This window comes from Stegostoma tigrinum, chromosome 13, assembly GCF_030684315.1.
Source record: "Stegostoma tigrinum isolate sSteTig4 chromosome 13, sSteTig4.hap1, whole genome shotgun sequence".
In the NCBI taxonomy this organism is placed as follows: Eukaryota; Metazoa; Chordata; class Chondrichthyes; order Orectolobiformes; family Stegostomatidae; genus Stegostoma; species Stegostoma tigrinum.
Genome location: NC_081366.1, coordinates 6,959,966 through 6,985,424, shown reverse-complemented (window position 1 = coordinate 6,985,424; position 25,459 = coordinate 6,959,966). Strand labels below are relative to the sequence as shown.

At 41.1% G+C, this 25,459-nt stretch overlaps 1 protein-coding gene across 5 annotated transcripts in view; it reads left to right on the top strand.

Annotated features, from left to right (window-relative positions):
• Positions 1 to 25,459, top strand: part of LOC125458278 (protocadherin alpha-C2-like) — a 227,948-nt gene that overhangs the window by 109,992 nt on the left and 92,497 nt on the right. For all 5 annotated transcript variants that reach the window (XM_048543430.2, XM_048543429.2, XM_048543432.2 and 2 more), the window contains exon 3: positions 6,785 to 6,861. In XM_048543430.2, coding sequence (XP_048399387.2) covers positions 6,785 to 6,861 — 77 coding nt within the window. The remainder of the gene's footprint in view (positions 1 to 6,784; positions 6,862 to 25,459) is intronic.

Here is a 25,459-nt window from a genome sequence, read left to right as displayed (position 1 = left end):
AGAATTTGCACATCATGGGCTATAAATCTGGATTGGCAGAGCTCTGCAATATTTTCGTGGAGCCAGAGAGAACACAATAATTGTGGTATAGTAAAGGGATCAGTGAAAACCTGTGTTCCAGCAGCACTGAACCTGAGCAATCATCTTTGGTGGCTTATCCAGCACAATTAGAGCATTGCATTGACTACAGAGATAGTCCACATGAGATAGATCTCAGCACAGGATAAAGCTAACGTCATCAAAATAAGTTAACAAATTCGATCACCTGAGAGTTTTTAAGTCATATTTTTCTCTTGCTGGAGAAGAATTTGCTGCCTCAACATAAAGCATTAACCGACCCCAGCACAATGAAGTCCTTTCTTGTTAGCAACCTCATTCATGTGTGTTACACACGACTCATAGCAGTCTTAGATCAGTATTTGTAGTATAATGACATCCGAGATCGCAGTTAATTCTCTTAATTAACATAAACATTATTTTATAAAAGAGGGATTTAAGGGTGAAATCTAAGAATTATCAAACGCTGCGTGAAAAATCTTGAAGGAGACACATGGAATGTAAAATAAAGAGAATTCCAAGTATGGATTGTAATGCTCAATTAATATTCTTCAGTTTAACTCAAATAATCTCAGGATATTTGATGATCATACACGTCTTGAAATGGAGTATAAAGGAATAGATAAGGTTGCTTAATGTGTTTGAAATCTCTGTTTACAATTTTAATGAATGCATTAATCCCTTGATTTGAAAAGGTAAAGAAATGGAAAATGGATTTCGGCTCAATGTGCCGAGTATAATAGATGATCTACTTCAAACAGTCAAACTGTAAACTGTCACACGAGTTGCTGATAAAACAGAACTTAAGGTCTTAATAGTGTAAGGTATAGGTAGAAATCTTCAATATAGCTCCAACAACACACAAGAATCTCAACAAAATCCAGAATAACTCAGTTCACACAGCACCTACTCCGTTCAGCACTGGTTTTTCATGGCTGCAGTGTGCAGCCCCTACAATTTGCACTGTAGCAATTCACTAAGTCACCTCTGACAACAGCTTCCAAATCTGTAACACCTATAAGAACTGGAGACCACAGAAGCTTATCAAGTACCAGCCGAAGTCAATCATTCATGCCATTAAGTCTGCTCTGCGTTCAACATGATCATGGCCAATTGGTTATCTCAACACCATATTCTTGCTGTCTCCCCATATCCCTTGACATCTTTAGCTGGTAAAAATCTATTTCTTTCTCAAATATATTCAGTGACTGTGCTTCCACAGGCTTCTGAAATTTCTCCTCATTTAAATCTGAAGTACCATACCATGCATCCTGATATTGGAAGACCATGTGCTGGACCTCCCAGCAGGAAAATCAGCATTGCTGCATCCAATTTGTCCAACCCTTTCAGAATGTTATATGCTTCAATGAGATGCCCTTTCAGTCTTCCAGATTCCAATGAACAAATGTCCATTCGGCCCAATATTTCCTCATTTGACAAACCCATCATTCCAGGAATGAGTCTGAACCCTCTTTTGACTCTCTCTATGGCAAGTACTGTATAACTCTCTGATGAAGGGTCTAGGCCCGAAACGTCAGCTTTTGTGCTCCTGAGATGCTGCTTGGCCTGCTGTGTTCATCCAGCCTCACATTTTATTATACTGTATAACGTTTTGTTAGGTAAGGAAACCAAAAATTGCACATAGCATTCCAAGTGTGGTCTCACCAAGGCCCTGTACAGCTGAAGTAAGACTTCCTTGCTCCAGTAAACAAATACGCTTGCAATGAAGGACTACAAACTATTTGCCTTTCTAACTGTTTGCTGAATCAGGCTTGCTTTCAATGACTGGTGTACAATGACATTGAAGTCCCTTTCTTTACATAACTCATTTCCAGCCGATTACCATTTAAACAATGCTTTATCATTCAATTCTCCGACCAAAGTGGTCAACTTAACATTTACTCATAGTATCCTGCTTCTGCCATGTATTTTCCAACTCACTCAATTTATCTAAATCGCTTGAGGACTACTTACATTTGATCCTCTTACCACTCGCACTCGCAATTAATTTTGTGTCATCAGCAAACTGTGAAATATTATAGTCAATATATCTATTGATATACATTGTGAATAGCACTGATTCCTGTGATACTATACTAATGACTACCTTTCACTCTTTATTCTTGCACCATCTCCTGTCTGCTCATCAATTTTTTTAACCTTGCAAGTATATTACCACTAATCCCACATGCATTGACTTTGAGTATTAATCTTTTGTGACAGACTATTGAAAGCTTTCTAAATATCCAAAACTGGGTCTGTGGCAGCTAGTGAGAAAAACAATTCAGGAGAAAAATATACTTGAGATGATTCTTGGAGAGAGCAAGAACTGCAGATGCTAGAGTCAGAGGTAACACGGTGTGGAGGTGGACGGACACAGTGGGCCAGGCAGCATCAGAGGAGGAAGAAAGTTGATATTTCAGGTCGGGACCCTTCTTCAGAAACGGGGACAGGGGAGGGAGCTCAGAAATAAATAGAGAGAGGATGAGGCGGGGCTGTGGAAGGTAGTTGGGATGGTGATAGGTGAGTACAGGTCAGGAGTGGTGGGGATTAGCCAGTGGAGTGGGAGGGGGGGATAGGTGGGAGAGAAGATGGACAGGTTGTGTCAGGTCAAGGAGGTGGAGACGAGAGGGAGAGTTGGGCATGGTATGAGGCTGGGGGTGGAGAGATTTTAAAACTGGTGAAACCCATGTTTAGGCCATTAGGCTGGAGGCTCCTGAGGCAGAATATGCCTGCTGCTCCACCAGTTTGCGGGTGGCATCATTGTGACACTGGAGGAGGCCCTGGATTGACATGTCATCCAGAAAGTTGGGGGGGGGGGGTGCTCTGCAAAAAGGTCTCTCAGTGTCCACAGACCACCAGTGCCTGCCACAAGTGCATCTGCCCATGACAATATCAGTAAGAGTGAGCACTGCACAGTTCTTGTGGAGAAAAAGGCCTTCACGTTGAGAATACCTTACATTGTGTTATGTGGCACTGTCACCATGCTGAATGAGAAAGACTTCAGACAGATTAGCAACTGCAGTTTTGGCATTCACGAGATGCTGTAGGCCATCAGCAGCAGCAGGACTATGATCCAATACAATCTGCAGTCTTATTGTACAGCATATCCTACCACTCTACCATTACAATCAAATTAGGGGATCAACCCTGGTTTGATCAAGAGTGCAGTAGCTCTAGCCATAACTAACAATGATGTCTCAACTTGATGAAGCTACAATACTGATCTGCTTGCATGCCAACAGCATAGGCAGCAAATGCTAGAAAGAGCCAAATGATCTGACCTCTAATGTGTTGTCTTGTCACATGCAGTCATGAATGATGATGGACTTTTAAATAACTCACTTAAAGAGAAGGGTCTACAAATATCCCCATCCTCAATGACAGGGAAGCTCAGCACATCAGCACAAAAAGTAAGGTTGAAGCATGTACACAGTCTTCAGTCAGAAATGCCAAGTGGATGATGAAACTTAGCCTTGTGTAGAATTCTCCAGCATCGCAGATACCTGTCTTCAGCCAATTTAATTCACTTCTCATGATATGAAGAAACAGTTAGAGGCACTGAATACTGCAAAGGTTATGTGGGTCCTGACAACATTCTGGCAATAACGCTGAAAACTTGTGCTCTTGAACTTACTGTGCTCACAGCCAAGCTGTTCCAAAACAGCTACAACACTGTCACCTATCCAACAATATTAAAAAAATTGCTCAGGTATATCCTGTACACAAAAAGTGGGACAAATCCAACTCTGCCAATTCCCACCCATGAGTCTACTCTTGATCATCAGTAAAATCATGAAAGATGTCATCAACGGTGTTATCAAACGATGCTATCATGTATACCTGCCTACTGTATATTGTCACCCATTCCCTTTCTGCCTTGCATGCTTTATCAGTTGTATGACCATCTTACTGCATATGTTTTCCAATGAAGATCTTGGTTCTGCAGATCTTCAAGCTGCTGCTCCAGATCTGAAATGTCATTTCCAGTTGCTATAGCTGGATATGCTCAGACAGATGACAAATGCAGCGCCTGCAAGTCTTCCTCCAGATTAAACTATTCTGCCTTAAAAAATGTCAGTGTTCTATAATTATTGCTAGCTCAAAACCCTGGAACATTCTCTCCAATGGTATTATGGGTGCACCATATAACCTGCAATAGTTCAAGAGTAGAGCTCAATACCACATATCATGCAGCTAGGGATTGATGATTGATGCTAGCCATATAAAAGGCATCCCATGAATGAATAAAAATATCAAGAATTGGTGAACTAGACATCAAGCACAGAATTCTGAGTACATTTTCAGTTATAATTTATTCATTATACAAGATTTTTTTCAAAAAATATTTCTTTCACCTCAACAGCTCTAATTCCCAATGTTGTTCATTAGGATAGAGTATGTGATATTGATTTGCATATATAAACTTAAAATGTGAAAATTTGATAAAGATACAAAAGAAATTGTGCTTATAATTTGTTTAACATTCATGAAACAAATAAATATTGTTACACTCCACAGAGGTGATGCACTGAAAATCAAGCCCTGTTTCACCCCCATCTCCTACCCACTAACCTCATCCTGCCTCCTTGACCTGTCTGTCTTCCCTGGACTGACCTATCCCCTCCCTAACTCACTACCTACATTCACCTTCACTGGCTCTAACCCCACCTCGTTGACCTATCTGCCTCCTCTCATTCTATCTTCTCCTTTATCCATCTTCTATCGGCCTCCCCCTCTCTCCCTATTTATTTCAGAATCCCCTTCCCCTCCCCCATTTCTAAAGAAGGGTGTCGACCCGAAACATCAGCATTCCTGCTCCTCTGATGCTGCTTTGCCTGCTGTGTTCATCCAGCTTCACACCGTGTTATCTCTGCTTCTCCTAGAGTTGTCACAATAGCGAAAGATTCTACAAAACTCCCTAATTGAGCTGTCTTTTAGACCCAAGTTGACAAAAAGCAAAAAACAATTTTTTGTAATTAACAAGAATTACTATTTATCCCAAATAAACAGATTCAAGCCAGAGGTAAACAGTTATGAACTATTTCATGTAAATACTAGTTAAAATTTCCCTCACTAATGAAGCATATATACGCTCAGACACAGAAAACACAATGGGTTAAGGGTAAAGGGAAGTCTGGGAAGGCAGTTCTATGGCTCCGATCAAAGGGCTTGCTGAGATGATCCTGTTGGCATGCCAGGTCTTGGTGTTCATTGATCTTACTTCTCCAGGTATCTTCATTTGCTTCACACTTACAAAGATTGTGAACTGGTTAAAGCCAGAGCTGAGAGCCACTGGTAACTGGAAATAAACTGGCTTTCTTCTTCTTTACTGCAAGGAAATGAAAACTTCTTTCTTTCTGGAATCCGATGGCTCCTACCCAAATGGTCACATATTTAGCAACATGAGGGACAATCATGTAGCTGTTGGCAAGCAGAAGGCCTTTGTCATTGAAAACTGGTCACCATTCCCCAGAACAATTAGCTACTTGTTACCGGCTGAATCTCCCTGCTTGCACAAGCAGCAGTGTGAAGAACACTTACAATGAGTGTCATATAACTTGCTTTTGGAGAGTGCAGCAATTCTTTCAACAATCCTTGGTTTTTAAAACAATTGTTTTCCAATTGCACTCTACAATCAAAACTACAGAAAAAAGAAAATTTTATGTTTTTACGATGTTATAGTTTGATTATTATCCCTTTACCTTGACTCAACTAGTAGCCGTCTGAAACTCTGCTGTCTTGCATCACAATATGTCCCCCATTCTTCTTAATAACCTGTGTTGGCTCCCTGTCAAACAATGTCCTGATTTTGGGTTTTATTCTTGTTCTAAATTCCCTCAACCGCTCCCTATTCTAAACATCTAGCCTCAGTCCAGTAATGCTTTGATACCTGCTTTCCTCTCACGCTGACCACTTGTGCACATCCAATTTTATTTGTTCTTTAAGCAATACTCCACAAGTAGTGCCTTTAATTACCTAGACCTGAATCTCTAGAATACCTTGCTTACACAGCTCTGCCTCTCTGCATTACTTTTGTCCTTTAAGGTACTTGTTAAAAACTTGACTACACTTTTGATGATGTCAACTAATATTCCCTTAGCTCAGTTTAATACTTTGCTTTGTAATGCTCTGTAGAAGGTCTTGGATCACTGTATTTCTTAAAGAGGGCTAAAATAACATAAGTTGTTGTAATTTTTGTTGGAAATCTGACAATGTTGGATTGAATAAGTTAAAAGAAAGCAGCTAGCAAAATGCATTTAAACATTGTTTTAAAATTCACTCTATGATTTACATCAAAAAATGCTCTCTAAACTTCTTAACTGGCTTGAAAATTTATCTACTGGGAGAACGTTTTCAAAATTTGGGATGTTTAAAATTAAGGATAGAAATGCTGGACGAAGTGGTCATCGGTTTAAATTAAAGTAAACGTGATTGTTCAACTGATTTTGGATTTTGTGGGACCTTTTTATTCCAGAGAATTGTGCATGTTTTGTTGTTAAATATTTCACAGATGTAGAATAATCAACTTTTTAGATGCTAGAGGAATTAATGCATTTAGAGACAGTACAAGAAGGTTCTGTTGATGCAAATGGTCAAGCCATGATTGAAAACAATGACAAGACTTGTCCAAGTGGCTGAATAGCCTACTTGTGTTTTTATTACTTTTATATTCTGTATTCTTATGTAGAATTTCATAATTGCAATCTTTCATACTATTTTCTAGTTCCCAGTGTTTGGAAGATAATCTAAACCAGGATGATGTTAAAAGAGAATTCAACAGAAGACACACAGCAGCAGCAGGTCAGTAACAGAATTAGATGGTTGTGTAAAAACTAACGTAGTACATGAATATAACAACATTCTTGTTGTTAATAAGACCATAATTAAATGTTGCTACACTGATGATGTAGCTGCAATTTTTTAAATATTTCAATCCATTTTTGTGTACAAATTAATTTCATAATAGCTTGACCTTTCTTCTGTTCCAACAGCCATTCTCAATGTGCGAATTTTGCCTGAAGCTATCAGTAGATTGTAGGTGGACGGGTCTCATCAAAGGAGAGTTTATAGCATTCATAGTTATTTGCAAGATATTCCAATTAAAGCTGTCAAACATTTGGCATTATTCCCAGTTAAATCGTTATAAAGTGTAATTATATCATTAGAGCTTCATCTAAATTGCATTGTTGCATTGACACACAGTAATGATTTAACAAAACTACAAACTCAAATATCAAACATTTTTAGAATCATTATTTCAGTAATAGGATCTCAACTTTTTTGTTATAAATGCTTCATCAATTTTAATTTACCAACATAATCATCATACAGTCAAGCTACAAAGATGGAAGAATGCCGGCATTTGAAAGTTAATTTTAACCTCTGATACAATCTCAAGATAAATATGCAAATCCAAGAATCTAATTGCAATCTTGTTATTGTACATTAAACTGTCCACCTTTTCTAAAGAATAATGGAAGCTTTAGTATCAGCAGTGTTTTCACAAATGTCAGTTAGGATATGAAGTAATCAATATGAGCATCTAAAAAACGCCCGTTGGCCAGGCTGCTTTAAGCAGCGCATCAGATGGAAAAGGCCAATTGGTTCTGTTTTTATTAGAAATGTGAAATGGAGGGTTGCTTTGAAACTTAGTACCTGTCGTATAGAAAATGCACTGATAAAAGCCACAGCATGGGAACAAGTTGGTCTCTTTCACCTTCTATCCAATTTCCAAAAGGCACAGTTTTCTCTGTGTATTAACATTTATTACAACTGCATTTGCCCTTCAAGATTGTTCTCATGTAAATCTACTCATCAGTAAAAGGATTGGCTCACTTTGATCTGGTAAGTATATTCTGGCAATTGCGGATGGAACTCCTTATGGTGTATTTTGTTTGTTTTCAGTTCTTTTGTGTATTACTTTAAAGCATCTATTGACCAATTTAATGTGGTTGGATGGACAGATTCCAGATGAAATGTTAAACCAAGGTCGTTTCCAAATGTTCGGGTAGAAGAAACTATGGTACAACTTGAAAATGAGCCGGAGAATTCTCAGGGTGTTACTAGTTTTGGTGCTTGTAAGTCTTTGTTCTGCACAAATGAACTGCTAAAGCAACTCATGTAACAACAATGATAATAAAATGTGAGGCTGGATGAACACAGCAGGCCAAGCAGCATCTCAGGAGCACAAAAGCTGACGTTTCGGGCCTAGACCCTTCATCAGAGAGGGGGATGGGGAGAGGGAACTGGAATAAATAGGGAGAGAGGGGGAGGCAGACCGAAGATGGAGAGTAAAGAAGATAGGTGAAGAGAGTATAGGTGGGGAGGTAGGGAGGGGATAGGTCAGTCCAGGGAAGACGGACAGGTCAATGAGGTGGGATGAGGTTAGTAGGTAGCTGGGGGTGCGGCTTGGGGTGGGAGGAAGGGATGGGTGAAAGGAAGAACCGGTTAGGGAGGCAGAGACAGGTTGGACTGGTTTTGGGATGCAGTGGGTGGGGCGGAAGAGCTGGGCTGGTTGTGTGGTGCAGTGGGGGGAGGGGACGAACTGGGCTGGTTTAGGGATGCAGTAGGGGAAGGGGAGATTTTGAAACTGGTGAAGTCCACATTGATACCATATGGCTGCAGGGTTCCCAGGCGGAATATGAGTTGCTGTTCCTGCAACCTTCGGGTGGCATCTTTGTGGCAGTGCAGGAGGCCCATGATGGACATGTCATCTAGAGAATGGGAGGGGGAGTGGAAATGGTTTGCGACTGGGAGGTGCAGTGTTTTGTTGTGAACTGAGCGGAGGTGTTCTGCAAAGCGGTCCCCAAGCCTCCGCTTGGTTTCCTCAATGTAGAGGAAGCCGCACCGGGTACAGTGGATGCAGTATACCACATTGGCAGATGTGCAGGTGAACCTCTGCTTAATGTGGAATGTCATCTTGGGGCCTGGGATAGGGGTGAGGGAGGAGGTGTGGGGACAAGTGTAGCATTTCCTGCGGTTGCAGGGGAAGGTGCCGGGTGTGGTGGGGTTGGAGGGCAGTGTGGAGCGAACAAGGGAGTCACGGAGAGAGTGGTCTCTCCGGAAAGCAGACAGGGGAGGGGATGGAAAAATGTCTTGGGTGGTGGGGTCGGATTGTAAATGGCGGAGGTGTCGGAGGATGATGCATTGTATCCGGAGGTTGGTAGGGTGGTGTGTGACAACGAGGGGGATCCTCTTAGGGCGGTTGTGGCGGAGGCGGGGTGTGAGGGATGTGTTGCGGGAAATACGGGAGACGCGGTCAGGGGCGTTCTCGATCACTGTGGGGGGAAAGTTGCGGTGGTGCAGTGGTAGTATGGCGCAATGACCTCTGCATCGCCGAGGCCAGACGCCAACTCTCCAACACCACCTCCTCCCGCCTCCTCGATCATGACCCCACACCCGAGCACCAAACCATCATCTCCAACACCATTCACAACCTCATCATCTCAGGAGACCTCCCACCCACAGCCTCCAACCTCATTGTTCCCCAACCCCGCACGGCCCGTTTCTGTCTCCTTCCCAAAATCCACAAACCTGCCTGCCCTGGTCGACCCATCGTCTCAGCCTGCTCCTGCCCCACCGAACTCATCTCCACCTGTCTGGACTCCATTTTCTCCCTTTTGGTCCAGGAACTGCCCACCTACGTCCGTGACACCACCCATGCCCTCCACTTCCTCCAGGACTTCCAATTCCCTGGCCCCCAACACCTCATATTCACCATGGACGTCCAGTCCCTGTACACCTGCATTCCGCATGGAGATGGCCTCAAGGCCCTCCGCTTCTTCCTGTCCCGCAGGCCCGACCAGTCCCCCTCCACCGACACTCTCATCCGCCTGGCTGAACTCGTCCTCACACTCAACAACTTCTCTTTTGACTCCTCCCACTTCCTACAGACTAAGGGGGTGGCCATGGGCACCCGCATGGGCCCCAGCTATGCCTGCCTCTTTGTAGGTTACGTGGAACAGTCCCTCTTCCGCACCTACACAGGCCCCAAACCCCACCTCTCCCTCCGGTACATTGATGACTGTATCGGCGCCGCCTCTTGCTCCCCAGAGGAGCTCGAACAGTTCATCCACTTCACCAACACCTTCCACCCCAACCTTCAGTTCACCTGGGCCATCTCCAGCACATCCCTCACCTTCCTGGACCTCTCAGTCTCCATCTCAGGCAACCAGCTTGTAACTGATGTCCATTTCACGCCCACCGACTCCCACAGCTACCTAGAATACACCTCCTCCCACCCACCCTCCTGCAAAAATTCCATCCCCTATTCCCAATTCCTCCGCCTCCGCCGCATCTGCTCCCACGATAAGACATTCCACTCCCGCACATCCCAGATGTCCAAGTTCTTTAAGGACCGCAACTTTCCCCCCACAGTGATCGAGAACACCCTTGACCGCGTCTCCCGTATTTCCCGCAACACATCCCTCACACCCCGCCCCCGCCACAACCGCCCTAAGAGGATCCCCCTCGTTGTCACACACCACCCTACCAACCTCCGGATACAATGCATCATCCTCCGACACTTCCGCCATTTACAATCCGACCCCACCACCCAAGACATTTTTCCATCCCCTCCCCTGTCTGCTTTCCGGAGAGACCACTCTCTCCGTGACTCCCTTGTTCACTCCACACTGCCCTCCAACCCCACCACACCCGGCACCTTCCCCTGCAACCGCAGGAAATGCTACACTTGTCCCCACACCTCCTCCCTCACCCCTATCCCAGGCCCCAAGATGACATTCCACATTAAGCAGAGGTTCACCTGCACATCTGCCAATGTGGTATACTGCATCCACTGTACCCGGTGCGGCTTCCTCTACATTGGGGAAACCAAGCGGAGGCTTGGGGACCGCTTTGCAGAACACCTACGCTCAGTTCGCAACAAACAACTGCACCTCCCAGTCGCAAACTATTTCCACTCCCCCTCCCATTCTCTAGATGACATGTCCATCATGGGCCTCCTGCACTGCCACAATGATGCCACCCGAAGGTTGCAGGAACAGCAACTCATATTCCGCCTGGGAACCCTGCAGCCATATGGTATCAATGTGGACTTCACCAGTTTCAAAATCTCCCCTTCCCCTACTGCATCCCTAAACCAGCCCAGTTCGTCCCCTCCCCCCACTGCACCACACAACCAGCCCAGCTCTTCCCCCCCACCCACTGCATCCCAAAACCAGTCCAACCTGTCTCTGCCTCCCTAACCGGTTCTTCCTCTCACCCATCCCTTCCTCCCACCCCAAGCTGCACCCCCAGCTACCTACTAACCTCATCCCACCTCCTTGACCTGTCCGTCTTCCCTGGACTGACCTATCCCCTCCCTACCTCCCCACCTATACTCTCTCCACCTATCTTCTTTACTCTCCATCTTCGGTCTACCTCCCCCTCTCTCCCTATTTATTCCAGTTCCCTCTCCCCATTCCCCCTCTCTGATGAAGGGTCTAGGCCCGAAACGTCAGCTTTTGTGCTTCTGAGATGCTGCTTGGCCTGCTGTGTTCATCCAGCCTCACATTTTATTATCTTGGAATTCTTCAGCATCTGCAGTTCCCATTATCTCATGTCACAACAATGACACCATTTTACGGTTAATCTATTTGCTGTGAAGGGCTTGTAGACAGTTATTCCAAATACTGCCAGCAGCAATTTCCTTTCACTAAGTTGATTCCATGGATCGCATTTTAATTGTGCAAACTACAATCTTCTCAGATGTATAGGCAGTGATCCAGGTCATTTTCACAACATTCACTCATCACCCAATATGTTACTGTCAGATTTTACTTTCTATTCGGGAAAGCATTGTTCACAGCTGCGTACAGAGAATCAGCCTTGTCCTTACCAGATATATGATGTAAACCATTGCATTACAAGACCGTTTCTTGAATCTGTACATTTCTGCAAAGCAATTCCAGTCAATGCCATGGCACCATGCTGTGTAAGATTGGAGGATAAAGAAGAGCAGGTCTGTAAAAGTAGGGGGATCTAATTGTATGGGGAACAAGTAGGCATTTGTGCAGCTGCAAAAGAGTCTCCAAGATGGTATATTGCCTCCCTGGTGCCAGGGTCAGAAATGTCACTAAAAGGCTGTAGGACATTATGAAGTGAATGGGCAAATGGACAGGGATCATATTGGTACCTATTGGTATACAGATAGAAAAGGGGATGAGGTCTTGAAAGCAGAATTTAGGGAGCTAGGAAGTAGATTAAATAATGGAACCCAAAAGAGAGTAATCTCTGGATTACTTCTGGTGCTGCATTTGAATGAGTTGCAATATTAATCAAGGAATCTAATACAACAGCAAGGAGGGATGACAACTTGGAAGGGTTCTCCAACCAAAAAGCAGCAGTCACATTACTGAGAGTGTACTATAAGTCCCATTACAGTTTAAGTGAAATAGAAGAGCAGATATTCAGGTAAAAATCAAGGAAATGTAAAAGTAATAGGATAATACCCATTGGAAATTTTGACTTCTCCAGCATTAACTGTGTTAGTGCAATGTGAAAGATTTAGAGGCAGCAGAATTCATAAAATACTCCAGGACAGCATTTTAAGCCGTTATGCAGAAAATTCTACAAGAAGTAGATGGTCATGGACCTAATTTAAGTAACAAAGCTGCTCAAGTGATGGCAATATCAATGGGGGAGCATTTTGTCGGCAGTAATCATAACTCCATTAGATACAAAGTTGTAATGGAAAAGAAGGATGGACCAGAAATTGAAGTTCTCAACTGGGAGAAAGCTGATTTTTATAAATTCAGATATGCTTTGGCCAGAGCACACTGGGAGCAGATACCTTCGGGTAAATCTGTCTCAGAACAGCAGGATGCATTTGAAAAGGAAATATGAAAAGTACAGAGCCACATCTACCTGGAAAGAAAAAGGATTGAATTACCAAATCCTCTGAACAATGGATGTTAAAGGACACACAACATTGGAATAAGAAAAGAAAAATAAAAATTTTAAAAAAACAGACGCCAAGGACTCAAAGTGGCAGAAATATTAGAGGAGTATAGAATTTGCAAGAGGGAATGTAAAAAGAAGAGTAGGAGAGCTGAAAAGGGCACACTGAGCGATACTGGCAGGTATGATACAGAAAACTCCTAAATTATTTAAGAAGTGTATTGAGGGTAAAGGAATAATGAGGGGAAAAGTGGGATCTATTAAGCACAGTGTTAATTTGTATTTGGAGCCAGAAGATGTATGTAGGGTGTTAAATGCATATTTTGGGTCAGTGTTTTCAAGTGAAGGTATGGTATTGGCATAGAAGTCAGGGAGTAAGTCTGTGATACAGACAGAAAAAAATAGCAGAACAGTGTGGATGACCTGAATGGGCGAGCAGGCTTAAAAGTAGATAAGTCTCCAGGGCTGGATGAAATGTATCCCAGGTTGCTGAGTGAGGTAAGGGAGGAAGAGCTTGCAACAGTTTTCAGCTCTTCTGTAGCCACAGGAGAGATCACGGAGGACTGGAGGACAGCCAATTTGGTGTCATGATTTAAGAAGGGAGTAGCAGAAAAACTAGGTAACTAGCGGTCAGTCAGGGCAGTATTTTTGATGCAGTTTACCTGAACTTAAATGAAACTTTTGACAAGACCCCAGTGGGAGATTGATAGCAAAACCAGAAGCCCATAGAATCCAAGGAAATTTTGCAAATTGGATCCACAATTGGTTGAGTAGCAGGAAGCAGGGATAATGATTAAAGGGTGTTTTTCCAACTGGAAATCTGTGTCCAGTGGGGCCCAACAGGGTCAGTATTGGGGCCCTTACTGTGTTCATATAAATGATTTAGTTTTGAATGTAGTTTGATAAGTAAGTTCACAGATCTTACAAAAATTGTTTTCGTGATAAATAGTGAGGAGGATAGCTTTAGATATGGGAGGAAAGAGACAGGATGGGGAGACAGGCTGATCGGTGACAAATAGAAATCAATCTGGATTCCTGTAAGGGGATGCACTTGTTCAGGACCAACAAGGCAAGGGAATAGATGATGGATGGTAGGACCGTGGAAAGCACAGAGGTTCAGAGGGAGTTTGTTATGCATGCCCCGCAGCATCTTAAGGTATTAGGACAGGTGGATGAAGCTGCTAAGAAGGTATGTTGGATGCTTGCCTTTATTAGCTAAAGCAAAACTTTGACAAGTAGGGTGGTTATGATGGAACTGGATAAAATGTTGGTTAGGCCACAATCTTATTGTGTGCAGTTCTAGAAATCCCATTGTACGAGGGATGTGATAACAGTGGAATTGGTGCAATAGAGATTTACTAGGATGCTTGCTGGGCTAGAGAGTTAAGTTATGAAGAGAAATTGGACAGACTGGGGCTTCTTTCCATACAGCAGAGGAGATTGAAAGGTAACATGATTGAAATGTATAAAGTTATGAGGGGCATAGATAGGGTAGACAGCAAGAAAATTTTATCTTGATGAAAGGATCAATGAGCAGAGGGTATTGAATTAAGGCAGAAGAAGACAGCTGAGAAGATGTAAGGAAAAATGTTTTCACCCAGAGGATGGTGGGAACCTAGAACACTGCTGTAAGGGTGATAGAGGCAGAGATCCTCATCACTTTTAAGGAGTATTTAGATGTGCACTTGTGATGTCAAAACATACAAGACGATAGGCCAAGTGCTGGGAAATGCAATTACAATAGTTAAGTGATCAGAGATAATGGGAACTGCAAATGCTGGAGAATCCAAGATGACATTGTGTTCCTCCAGCTCCACACTTTGTTATCTACAATAGTTAAGTGGTTGTTTTTGACCATCACGGTATGTTGGGTCAAAGGGCCTTTTTTGGTGCTGTACAACCTGATAACTACGAGTCTGACCATTCGTAATTATGTTTTCTTTACTATGTGCTGTGTAGATTAAAGGAATAATTAAAATAATTTTCCAAAACTTGAAAGCATCAGAAATGTTTCCTTAAATTTTGGTTATGTATTTTCTTGATTTTATGGGACATTCAATTCCACTTATAATGTCACATGCATTCATATTTCAGAGCAAGTGTGGTTAGAAAGTGTGATAAATTAAGACTTGATTCTCAAGCAGCTGGCATTTAAGAAAACAAATGGGAAGAGCAAACAAAATTGGTCAACTGTTTTAGTTTTCTGTGAGTGCCAGTCCCAGGAAGACCAAAATTGGTCATCACTGACACCCTCTGAGTTACAGAATGTGGGAGTAGGGTAACTCATAGCAACCAGCAGGTCAAAAAACTTAGTGATCAATCTCTAAAATAAGACAAGTGAAATCTTTAATGATTACATTCAAACGGCAGTCTGGTTTAGCTGCCAAACTTTGAGAATACATACAAACAACAAAGTGCAGTAATTCACAAATGAATTCTGTCAAGAAGCTCTAAAGAACTTAGTGTCCCGATGAAAAATGACCTAAGGCCTATTTCAAATGCAATGCTTGAGCATCGACACAGAAAACTTCTCCAAAATGGTACATACATTTATTCTAGCATGAAACGTGCATACAATTCTCTATGTAGAAATCTATTGTATTTGTAAATTTTGAAGAAAACAGGCATAGTTTAATCTCAAGGCTCAGTAATGACATGATTATGATTAGTATGAGCACTGAGCCACACTAATGTTCTCCATTACTCTGAGCCCAAATCAATGACAATTATTTTTAAATTCTCTCAAGAGAGTTTTACTATATCTTACAAAGTAATTCCGCTCATACTAGACTAATTTCCCACGTTATTGTAGAATTAGTTGTACTGCAGCTTGAAATGTCACTCCTTTCCAAATATACGTTTTGTCTTTATCGAACAATAAAATTTTCCCCCACAATTCCTAAAAAACAGAATTAAATTGCCTACCACTACCAGAAAAAGATAAATGCAATGATGTATAAATGTACAACCATTTGATTAGCGTACCAAATTGAAGTGGTAAACATGAATTTTCCTCCTGCCAAGCAGATCTTATTGGAACTCTTTTTTGTTGTCATTGAGAAGGAAGAGATGCTGCAACATTATTGTTCATCTTAATAATCAATGGCAGAATTAAAATATCATCTTTATTTGGCTGTTAATTAGGAATCACACTGCCAAAAAGTAAAGGTGGTTTCTATCCGATGTCTGAATATGCTCCTGAGAGTAACCAGGGTTTATTTCTTATCCAATAAGTTAGAACGAATGCGTCTGCTCTCAATTTATTTTACGGACACAATGTGAAATTGTTTTGGACAGCTTCAGACCAGATATAATGAGCACAAATGTGCCGTTAATCTGGACAAATTGAGCGTGAGATGGAAAGATTTAATAAGTATAAAAATGCATGTGTATATGGATTTTTTAAAATGATTTACCAGGCAATAGTAACATGACAACAAAATGTTAAAACACTTCAAAAACGAAAGAGAAAAGCTAAGCATTCTATTTTTAATATGCTAATATATCAGAGATTCAGGACATATACATAAGTGTGTCTTGATACCATGCCTGTTAAATAATTTTTTAATTGTTCTGCAAAAAATTTTTTCATATGTAGGTCTCACTAAATTACACAGCTTGTATTAGTCAAAACATTAATTATTAAGTACATATTTTAATAACATTGTGAGTGACTAATTTCACACCAGCAATACTGATAAAGCACATATTTGCATATTCAGGCATCGGATAGAAACCACCTTTACTTTTTGGCAGTGTGATTCCTAATTAACATTAATTTGTTCAGCATTAATCAGGTCCTGTGGGGAAAAGAATATATCACAAAGAATGTCAACAATTCATTAATAATTGACGCTAAATTGGCAGTCTATCTGAGAGACTGTTCAATGAGCAATGTTGGGAGAAATTGAAAGTTACCCGAGTAATGTAAGGGGGCATCTTGTGCAAGTCAGTGGCCCAGGGCTGTGCGCAGGATAGCGTTGATGAAGATTTATCCTGCTGCCAGCCAAATAAAGATGATATTTTAATTCTGCCATTGATTATTAAGATGAACAATAATGTCCAGTTCTGCAACATTGCCGTCTGTCAAGTTATTTTAAAGAAAATGTACATATATCCACAAAGTCATGGGGTTTTTTTTGCAATTTTCACCGTTGAGTGTGAAATCTTCTCAAAATGAATCAATAACAGTCCTTTTTATACCTTAAAAAGGTTGTTTTTTGTAAATTTCACAGAAAGAAATTAATCTTTATGAGTACCTTTCACAGACTGAGTCTGCTCCAAAGATTCTCACAGCTATTACATAAGGAGGAGGCAACAGTGTTACAGTAGTGTCACTGGACCAGTAATCTAGAACCCCAGGTTAATACTCTGGGAAAATGGGTTTGATGCCAAGACAGCAAATGGTAAAATTTTAATTTAATAAAATCTGGACTTAAATCACAGCCTGTTAGTAACCCGATGACAGCTGTTTCTTGTCACACAAAGATAATAAAGTGTGGCACTGGATGAACACAGCAGGCCAAGCAGCATCTTAGGAGCACACACAAATGTTTAGAGAAGGATATGTCTTGTCCTCAACTGATTTGGTCAACATGTGACTTCAAACCCAGCAACGTAGTTGACTCTTATTTGGCCTCTGAAATGACCAAGAGAGCCATTCACTCGTGTCAAACTAGTACAAAGTCCTACTTATAAAAATATCAGGGTACACGTGCCAAAATTGGACAAACTGTCTCAGGCCAGTCAAGCAACAGCCAAACATAATCATATGCAGAGAATCATACCTTCTTGATATTGTACTGTCCACATGCCTGGATAGATGCCACTCTAACAGCCCTCAAGAAGCATGACATGATCCAGAACATAGCAGTCCCCTTGATTAGCATCAAATCTACCATCTACAACATTCATTTGCTCTAGCACTGTTGCGCAATGTGTTATTTTACACTGCTGTAACTCATCAATATTCTCTTGCACCATCTACCAAACCCGTGACCTCTAAGAATGACAAGGGCAGCAAATGCATAGGAACATCAGCAACTGCAAGGTCCCCCCCCCGATTCATGCACCATCTCAACTTGGAATTATATCACCGTGCTTTCATTATCACTCGGTCAAAACGCTGGAACTTCCTTCATCACAACACTGTGGGTTATCCTTCACCCCAACAACTGCAGCAATTCAAGCATGCAGTTCACTCCTGCCTTTGTCAAGGCAATTAGAGATAAACATTCCTGTATTTTTCAAGGTAATTAGAAATAGACAACAAATACTGGCCAATCAGTTATGCTTACACTCTTGAACAAATGAACACAATACAAAGTATTTTGAAACAGAGATCAGTACTAACCCAGAGCCAAGGAGAGATATTTGGCATGATCAGTTGTTATTTGAATTTGGTAAACTCAAGAGCAAGTTTCTCTCAGGCCCTGTTGATTTAGTGGCAGATTCTGATTGCCAATTTCATCTACGTTTTTTCTCTCGAGCCAACTGAACTGAGAGACATGATAGAAAGATTTTTTTTCAAAAAGCCTCAGACAGGGAGTGAAGTCCAGGTTGAGAGACAGGAATCAGGGTGTATTGAGGAAAGAGGATCAGAATACTGAGCTGGAAGATATCAGGAATGTGGAAAATGATCAAAGTTTGCAAACAACATTGGAGAGGCTAGATGTGGGTGATTAGAGACTAAAAACAATGCCAGGGAAGCTGAAGCTGTGGTGGGGAAAGATATTGGAGTCTGAAGACAAGATCAGAGCCAGAGGCAACATTGTGGATACAGGAATAAATAGCAGTCAGATTATAGAATTGACAGGGAGGTTCAGAGTCAGAGCCAGAGCAGAGCTGAGGTTGAAAGGGGTGATATTATAGAGGAGATTGGAAGGTTGGGGAGAACAGCTATGATGTGTAGAGGGAGTTGATGACTTGGAACTATTAAAGGGCACCCAAGTGGAGTGATGTGAGGTGTGCTGGATTCAGCTGATAAGTGGAAAGACTTCCTGGATCCAGCAGACTTCATCTCCCTTTAGCCACATTATTTCCAAAGCCTGGAAGCATGGCTCACCGATGTGAAATTCAAAATGATTGATAGTTATGAGGCAGAGATAATGGGAACTGCAGATGCTGGAGATTCCAAGATAATAAAATGTGAGGCTGGATGAACACAGCAGGCCAAGCAGCATCTCAGGAGCACAAAAGCTGACGTTTCGGGCCTAGACCTAGTTATGAGGCATGCAGTTTCACTTAGCATTTAAATTGCCGTTTGACCATTTGCAAGAAGAGTGGTTATCCACCGTTTTCCTGTTTTGCCTCTACTGACATTGGGGTTATACACTTCCTGGTAATTTATCTGAAGGTGCTGGGACAAATGAATCAAATAGATTGCCTTTGTGTGTCTACCTAATCAGGCCTGGCCTGTCTGAAGTTTCATGGGGGCCGCAGTGGTTGGTCCATCTATTGAGGTTGTTGCATGCCCATTTATGACAACGTAACAGCTTTATCCCACCTCTGCCGCTATATTCTGTTTGATGGGATAATACATACACCCTGTGGGAAGCCTAGCACCTGTAGCTGCAAGTATTTATGCCAGGCAAGGTATTGGAGTGACCTGCTGTGAGGGTCCCTCAACCGATTGGAGGCAATTCCCAAGATTATCCCCCCTTGGCCTCCGCACTTTACCTTTACACCTCTGCACCCTTGTCAATCCCTACAATTTAGGTTCTTGAACCCAGCCCTCACATTCCCCATTCACCATCCTCAGCATGACCCCAAACCACATACCTGTCAGTCTGGGATCCTCTCTGTTTGGGACTGCTTGTTTATCCACCACTGGTGTCCATTAGCAAATGCAAGTGCTATGAGGCTCTCATCCAGTCTGATTGGAAGTTTTACATTAATGTATCTAATGCTGCCCTCAATTTTAATTTGCTGCAAGACAGCCTTTGTGATTGTGGATGGGCAGCCATCTAGCCTCACACATCACCAGCTTGGGTTTGAGATTCAGAATACTAACATATCTCCATGACACCTGGCCCAAACTGACTCATTCTTGAAGGTTAGAGACAGTAGGAACTGCAGATGCTCATGAACCTGAGACAACAAGGTGTCGAGCTGGGTGAACACAGCAGGCCAAGCAGCATCAAAGGAGCAGGAAAGCTGACATTTCGGGCCTAGACCCATCTTCAGAGAGAAAAAAAATGGTGAAGAAACATCTAGGCCCGAAATGTCAGCTTTCCTGCTCCTCTGATGCTGCTTGGCCTGCTGTGTTCATCCAGCTCTACACATTCTTGAAGGCTAATTCACTCTTTGGTTGAAATGTAGGACTCAATTTGCAAGCTGCAATTTCCCAGAAAGACCAATGAGATAAATAAACAGATAGTTTCTTCTGGATATGTCAGTTAAGATATAAATTTTGACCCAGATATAAGGAGAACCATCCAGCAATTATCTAAATCATGCCTTGGGTTGTTTTATGTGTACCTGAGAAGACCTTGGCTTAAATTTGGATCAAAACCTTAACAACTTTGTACAGTGCAGCATGCCTTCAGTGATAATGGGAATTGCAGATGCTGGATAATCTGAGATAACAAAGTGTAGAGCTGGATGAACACAGCATCCCAAGCAGCATCTTCGGATCACAAAAGCTGACGTTTCGGGCCTAGACCCTTCATCAGAAAAAAAGGTATCATCGTGGTTTCTGATAAAGGGTCTAGGCCCAAAATGTCAGCTTTTGTGCTCCAACATGCTGCTTGGCTTGATGTGTTCATCCAGCTTTATACCTTGTTATCTAGCATACCCTCAGTGCTTCTTGTGCGATGTCGGACGAGGCTATGTGCTCCAGTTTATGGATAGGGGTTGAGCTGATTAAGTTATGAGTCAAAAGTAAATGTTATTTCTGAGCAATTGCCAAAATGAATTATGATTAACGTAGTTTATAATTGTATGAAAGTTAACAGATGACATAAATGTGAATTTTGTGAACAGCTGCAGGGGTGGAGGAAGCCAATTAAATTAGCAACATTAACTTTGGTGTTAATGTGTTATGACACAGGTATCTCTTTGGTTATCCTCTCATTACAAGACGCTCTACTGAAGCAGGTTTTAGCCTACAATGCAGTATGAAGTGAATGTTGAAAATTTTGCAAGCAAATGATGATATGCCAGAACTGTATATGTTTAATGTTTCCACTAAGAATAACTCAGTCTTGTTTTTTTTCATTCTTATGAATAGCAATAGCATCAATTTTCCTTTACTTTAAGCTGTAAAAGAATCTTTCAGTGAGACACTGAGAGTTGTCAGCAGGCCTCAAGAAACCAAAGGATCATGTCGCAAATTTTCATAACGTCAAGATGTAAATTGCACATTTCTGACCATCGTGGTTATGTTAATAGCAACAATAAGTTAGTCCAGACCAAAACAGAAACAAATCTTATATTTTTTATCTCTGGCTAACTTTCACAAATATCAATCACTCGGCAGTGAGATAAATTTGTGCCATTCTGTATAGCATTAAGAAAACCAGGGACCAGGGGTGGGTTGGGGACTGATTTAATCTCTCAATTTTAGTGGAATTGCTACTTCACATAAGAGTGAACCTGATTAGAAAATGCAACAGGCCTCCCAATGATGCCAGCATGCAGCAGAAATAAAAGAAATAGAGGTATTATTGAATACTAAGTGCTAGGAGCAGCCAGTGAGCTGTGAAATGTCTGCCAGGTCAGTTAGAATTAAAAATGCTCTGCCATCCCTAATAAAGAAAGCTTTCTTTTGGCTGGCATTTGCTGGTTCTACCAGCATCACTAACAAGTATAAAAATCTTATAAAGTCAGTCTTGCAATATAAAAAGAAGATTTGCATATTGCATCATTCTCTTGAAACCTATTTTTGTATTACAACAATCCATCATACCCAAAGGGGCTTAAACACTCATAAATGTAAGGCTTGAGAGGAGTGACACACGGATGAGAAATAGTAAGGCATATTAATGCAGAAGCAGCAGAAGTAATACTTTTGTTAGCCTAAGAGTCTTAAGCTATGATGAGGACATTGCAGGAAGGCCAGTTACTGTGGTTGGTGCAGATTACTACTCCTTATTAAGCAGCTGGTAAAATAGGTTAAAATGGAAGAATCAAGCTAGTATTTTCTACTCCTGTTTAATAAGGAGGGACCCTGCACTTCAATTTTATCCAGTGAATTTGAATTAATTTGTTGGCTGAACGACAGCATTTTGCTCCTGTGGAAACAATTTTATGTGAATATTCGGGTATAGGGTTGGGTATGATGCTGTGATGATTTTTAACGTTACATACAACGTTACATATCCACTCAGGTCCAATGTCTGGAAGATTTTTGTAAATTCCCTTGGCAGTTCAGTACCCAGAGGTGAGGTAGACATCAAATTAGAAGACCAAGGAAAACAGGATAAATTAGGAACCACAAGCCGAAAATGTTACTCTGAGTTTAGCTGTAAATTTTTAATGTAAGTAATGTTCTTAGGTGTTGTAGGAGTGCAGGAGTGGACATTCAGTCTATTCAGCCTGTTTCACTATTCAATTAGATCATGGCTGATCACAAATCTTAACACTACTTGGCCCACTATCCCTCGAAGTTAGCACTGTTTTGAACATGTTTCATGATTTAGCTTTTGTTTTATTTTTGCAGTGAGTGGCCATTCTTTTTTCTGTATCTATTCAAAGGCTATTCTTTGTGGAATTAATTGAGCTATGAATAGCTTATTCAATCATGAGGGTGATGCATGGGTAAAGTACTATTTTCTGAGCCCATTTGTTTTCACATTCAATATATTCCACTGATCTTTCTCTCCTGTGACTTTGGTGGGAAGGAAAGCAGGCTGGGGTGTGCAATGCTTCACCCAGTGTTATCAACCATCTTACATGGCATTGAACGTTGGAATGACTCAGAACTGACGACTTTGGACAGCTTGCTACATGACAAAGTGAAATGGTGGAAAACAAATTGGCCCTAAATTACCCAGGCCTTACATTGAATGAAATCCAACTTTGTTCCACCAGATTAGACGATTTAACATGATAATTCTCATGAGTTTGCACATTTCATGTTCCATCTGTTTGTAGCTTATGTAAAACTCCATTAATACATTGGGATATATTATACAGGCTGCCTCTTGTTTCAGTCAGGTATGTAATGTGCTTATTTGTAGACACACCTGAACATTGCAGCAGGCGGACCCTAGCATTTATTACCGGCTTAAGTATACCCTCCTTCAACCCTCCAATTGTTCATTTTCAAAAGCAAACCTTTTGGGTAAGAAACTGACAGGTAATAGACAGCAAATTTTCTTCAGAGCGTCAGTTGCTGAAAAGATTATTCCAAAGTGATATTTTATTGTTAAATTTTCATTTGATTTACTCAGTCGACTCAGAACAGACAATTCGCTTTTTGCATTGCAGGTTTTGCATATTCAACTTTAATCTTACGTTTCAATGCTGTTTAAAGGCTTTGTGCAATAACCAATGTATGTTTATTTGACCTTGCTATTCAGTTACACTGAAATTGAAATTAAAGTAATTACAACATTTTCCCAGAGCATGGACTAATGCTTGTATCAACAATTACCTTCTATTCTTCACTCAATTCAGGAGCTTGGTCTAATGTGTCCAAAGTCATTGTTGCCTTGTTATACAAAATTGGGCAAACTAGGTGTGTAGTTGCCTCTGCCTGGGAAACAGCACCAAAAATGAATTAAGCCTTTTAGAAACGGAGAAGAGAGTGTTGTGAAATTTCAAAGAATAAAGAGAACAATCTGCTTTGCTGATTGCAAAGAGAAAGAAATGTTAATCCTTTTGAACAATTCAATTTCAAACATTACAAAGCACGCAAAAAGAGCTGAAATATTTCTGTTAAAGTTAAGAAAACATTGCAGGAAATCATTCATGCTTCTGTTGACTCGATTTTATTAAGAGGGGGTGTACTGTCTGGTGCTGACTTTAGGGAATTATATCCTTTAGATAATAGTTCAAGCAACCTTATCAGTTACCATAGCAACTGGATGCTTAGATTTTCTTGTAAGGTTTTATGAAGTATAGCATTGAGACTGAGAGTTTGCCATCCTCCATATTAATATGAGCGCTTCTACGATACATTTTTATTTTGTCATGTCGATAAAATTCAAACATGAGATATTGAGGAATACTTTTTGTTTCCCGGAATTTTTATTCCTTTTATACAGACATAACTTTAGAAGTCATAATGTGGAGTTGCCAGTTTTGGACTCAGGTGGACAAGGTCAAAAGTCACAAGACGTCAGGCTATGGTCCAACAGGTATTTTTGGAACCAAAAGCATTCTGCACACCTTTGGGTGACATGGACTTCACCTAATAAAGGGACAACACTCTGAAAGCTTGTGATTTTAAATAAACCTATTGGACGATGACATGGTGTCGTGTGACTTTTGACCTTAATAATCATAGTTGAGAAAAATGATGTGAGTCCAAGTACTTAAATTTGTTTGCAACCATCAATGACTTTTCAAATGTATAAACTTTTTCGGTACAATGGATTGAAACTGATGTTATATTAGCAATGAGTGCATTTATGATTTGTGCACAACATTCATTTAAATTTGCTAAAACTATTTAATTTGATGCTTCATTAATTTGTATTAGACCATAGACAAAGAAGCAGAAGAAGGCCACTCAACCTATTCAATCTGCTCCGCTATTCTATAAGATTATGGATGAACTCATAATTCTCAACTTCACTTTCCTGCTTTTTCCTGAAAACCCTGAATACTCAAATGTATTAAAAATCTGTCGATCTTGGCCTTGAATATACTGTAGTCTTTAATTTCAAAAGTATACTTTATTCATAAAAAGTATTTTTTTTTAACACACACATTGTCACAAATGCAGTTTGGTTCTGTACAGTAGCATATGAAGAAAACCCACAAACATTAGAGTTTGAATCTTCTCAACAAACAAACCAAAGGCAACTCTTACTTGTGTAAGATTATATTTACATGCAAATGAGGTACTGGGAAGGTCCAATAACTGAATTGAACCCCAATTTACCTTCAGTGGAAAGACCTCAAATGGTGATCTTTCCCCAATGCATCTTGGTGGCAGCTGTCCCAAGATTTAATGCATCCTCAGCACATAGTCCTGAACCATGGAGAGTGCCTCTCTGCAATATTTAGTCAGGGTCTACTTATTGTTCTGGAAAAAAATATATTTAATGGCCTATCCTCAACAGCTGTGCTGAGGAATGCCATGGATTCACAATGTTTTGGGAGAAGAAATTCATCCTCATCTCTGTGTGATCTCCTTCTTCTGAAATTGTGATTCTTGGTCCTTGGTTGTCTCATAAGGGGAAACAAACATTCCACATCTACCCTGTCAAGACCTCGAAGGGCCTTGTATGCTTCAACAAGGTTGATTCGCATTGTACTTTTTTTTAATGAGTAGGTGCCCAATCTACTCTACCCCTCCTTTTAAGTTAGTCCCTCCATACCTGATGGA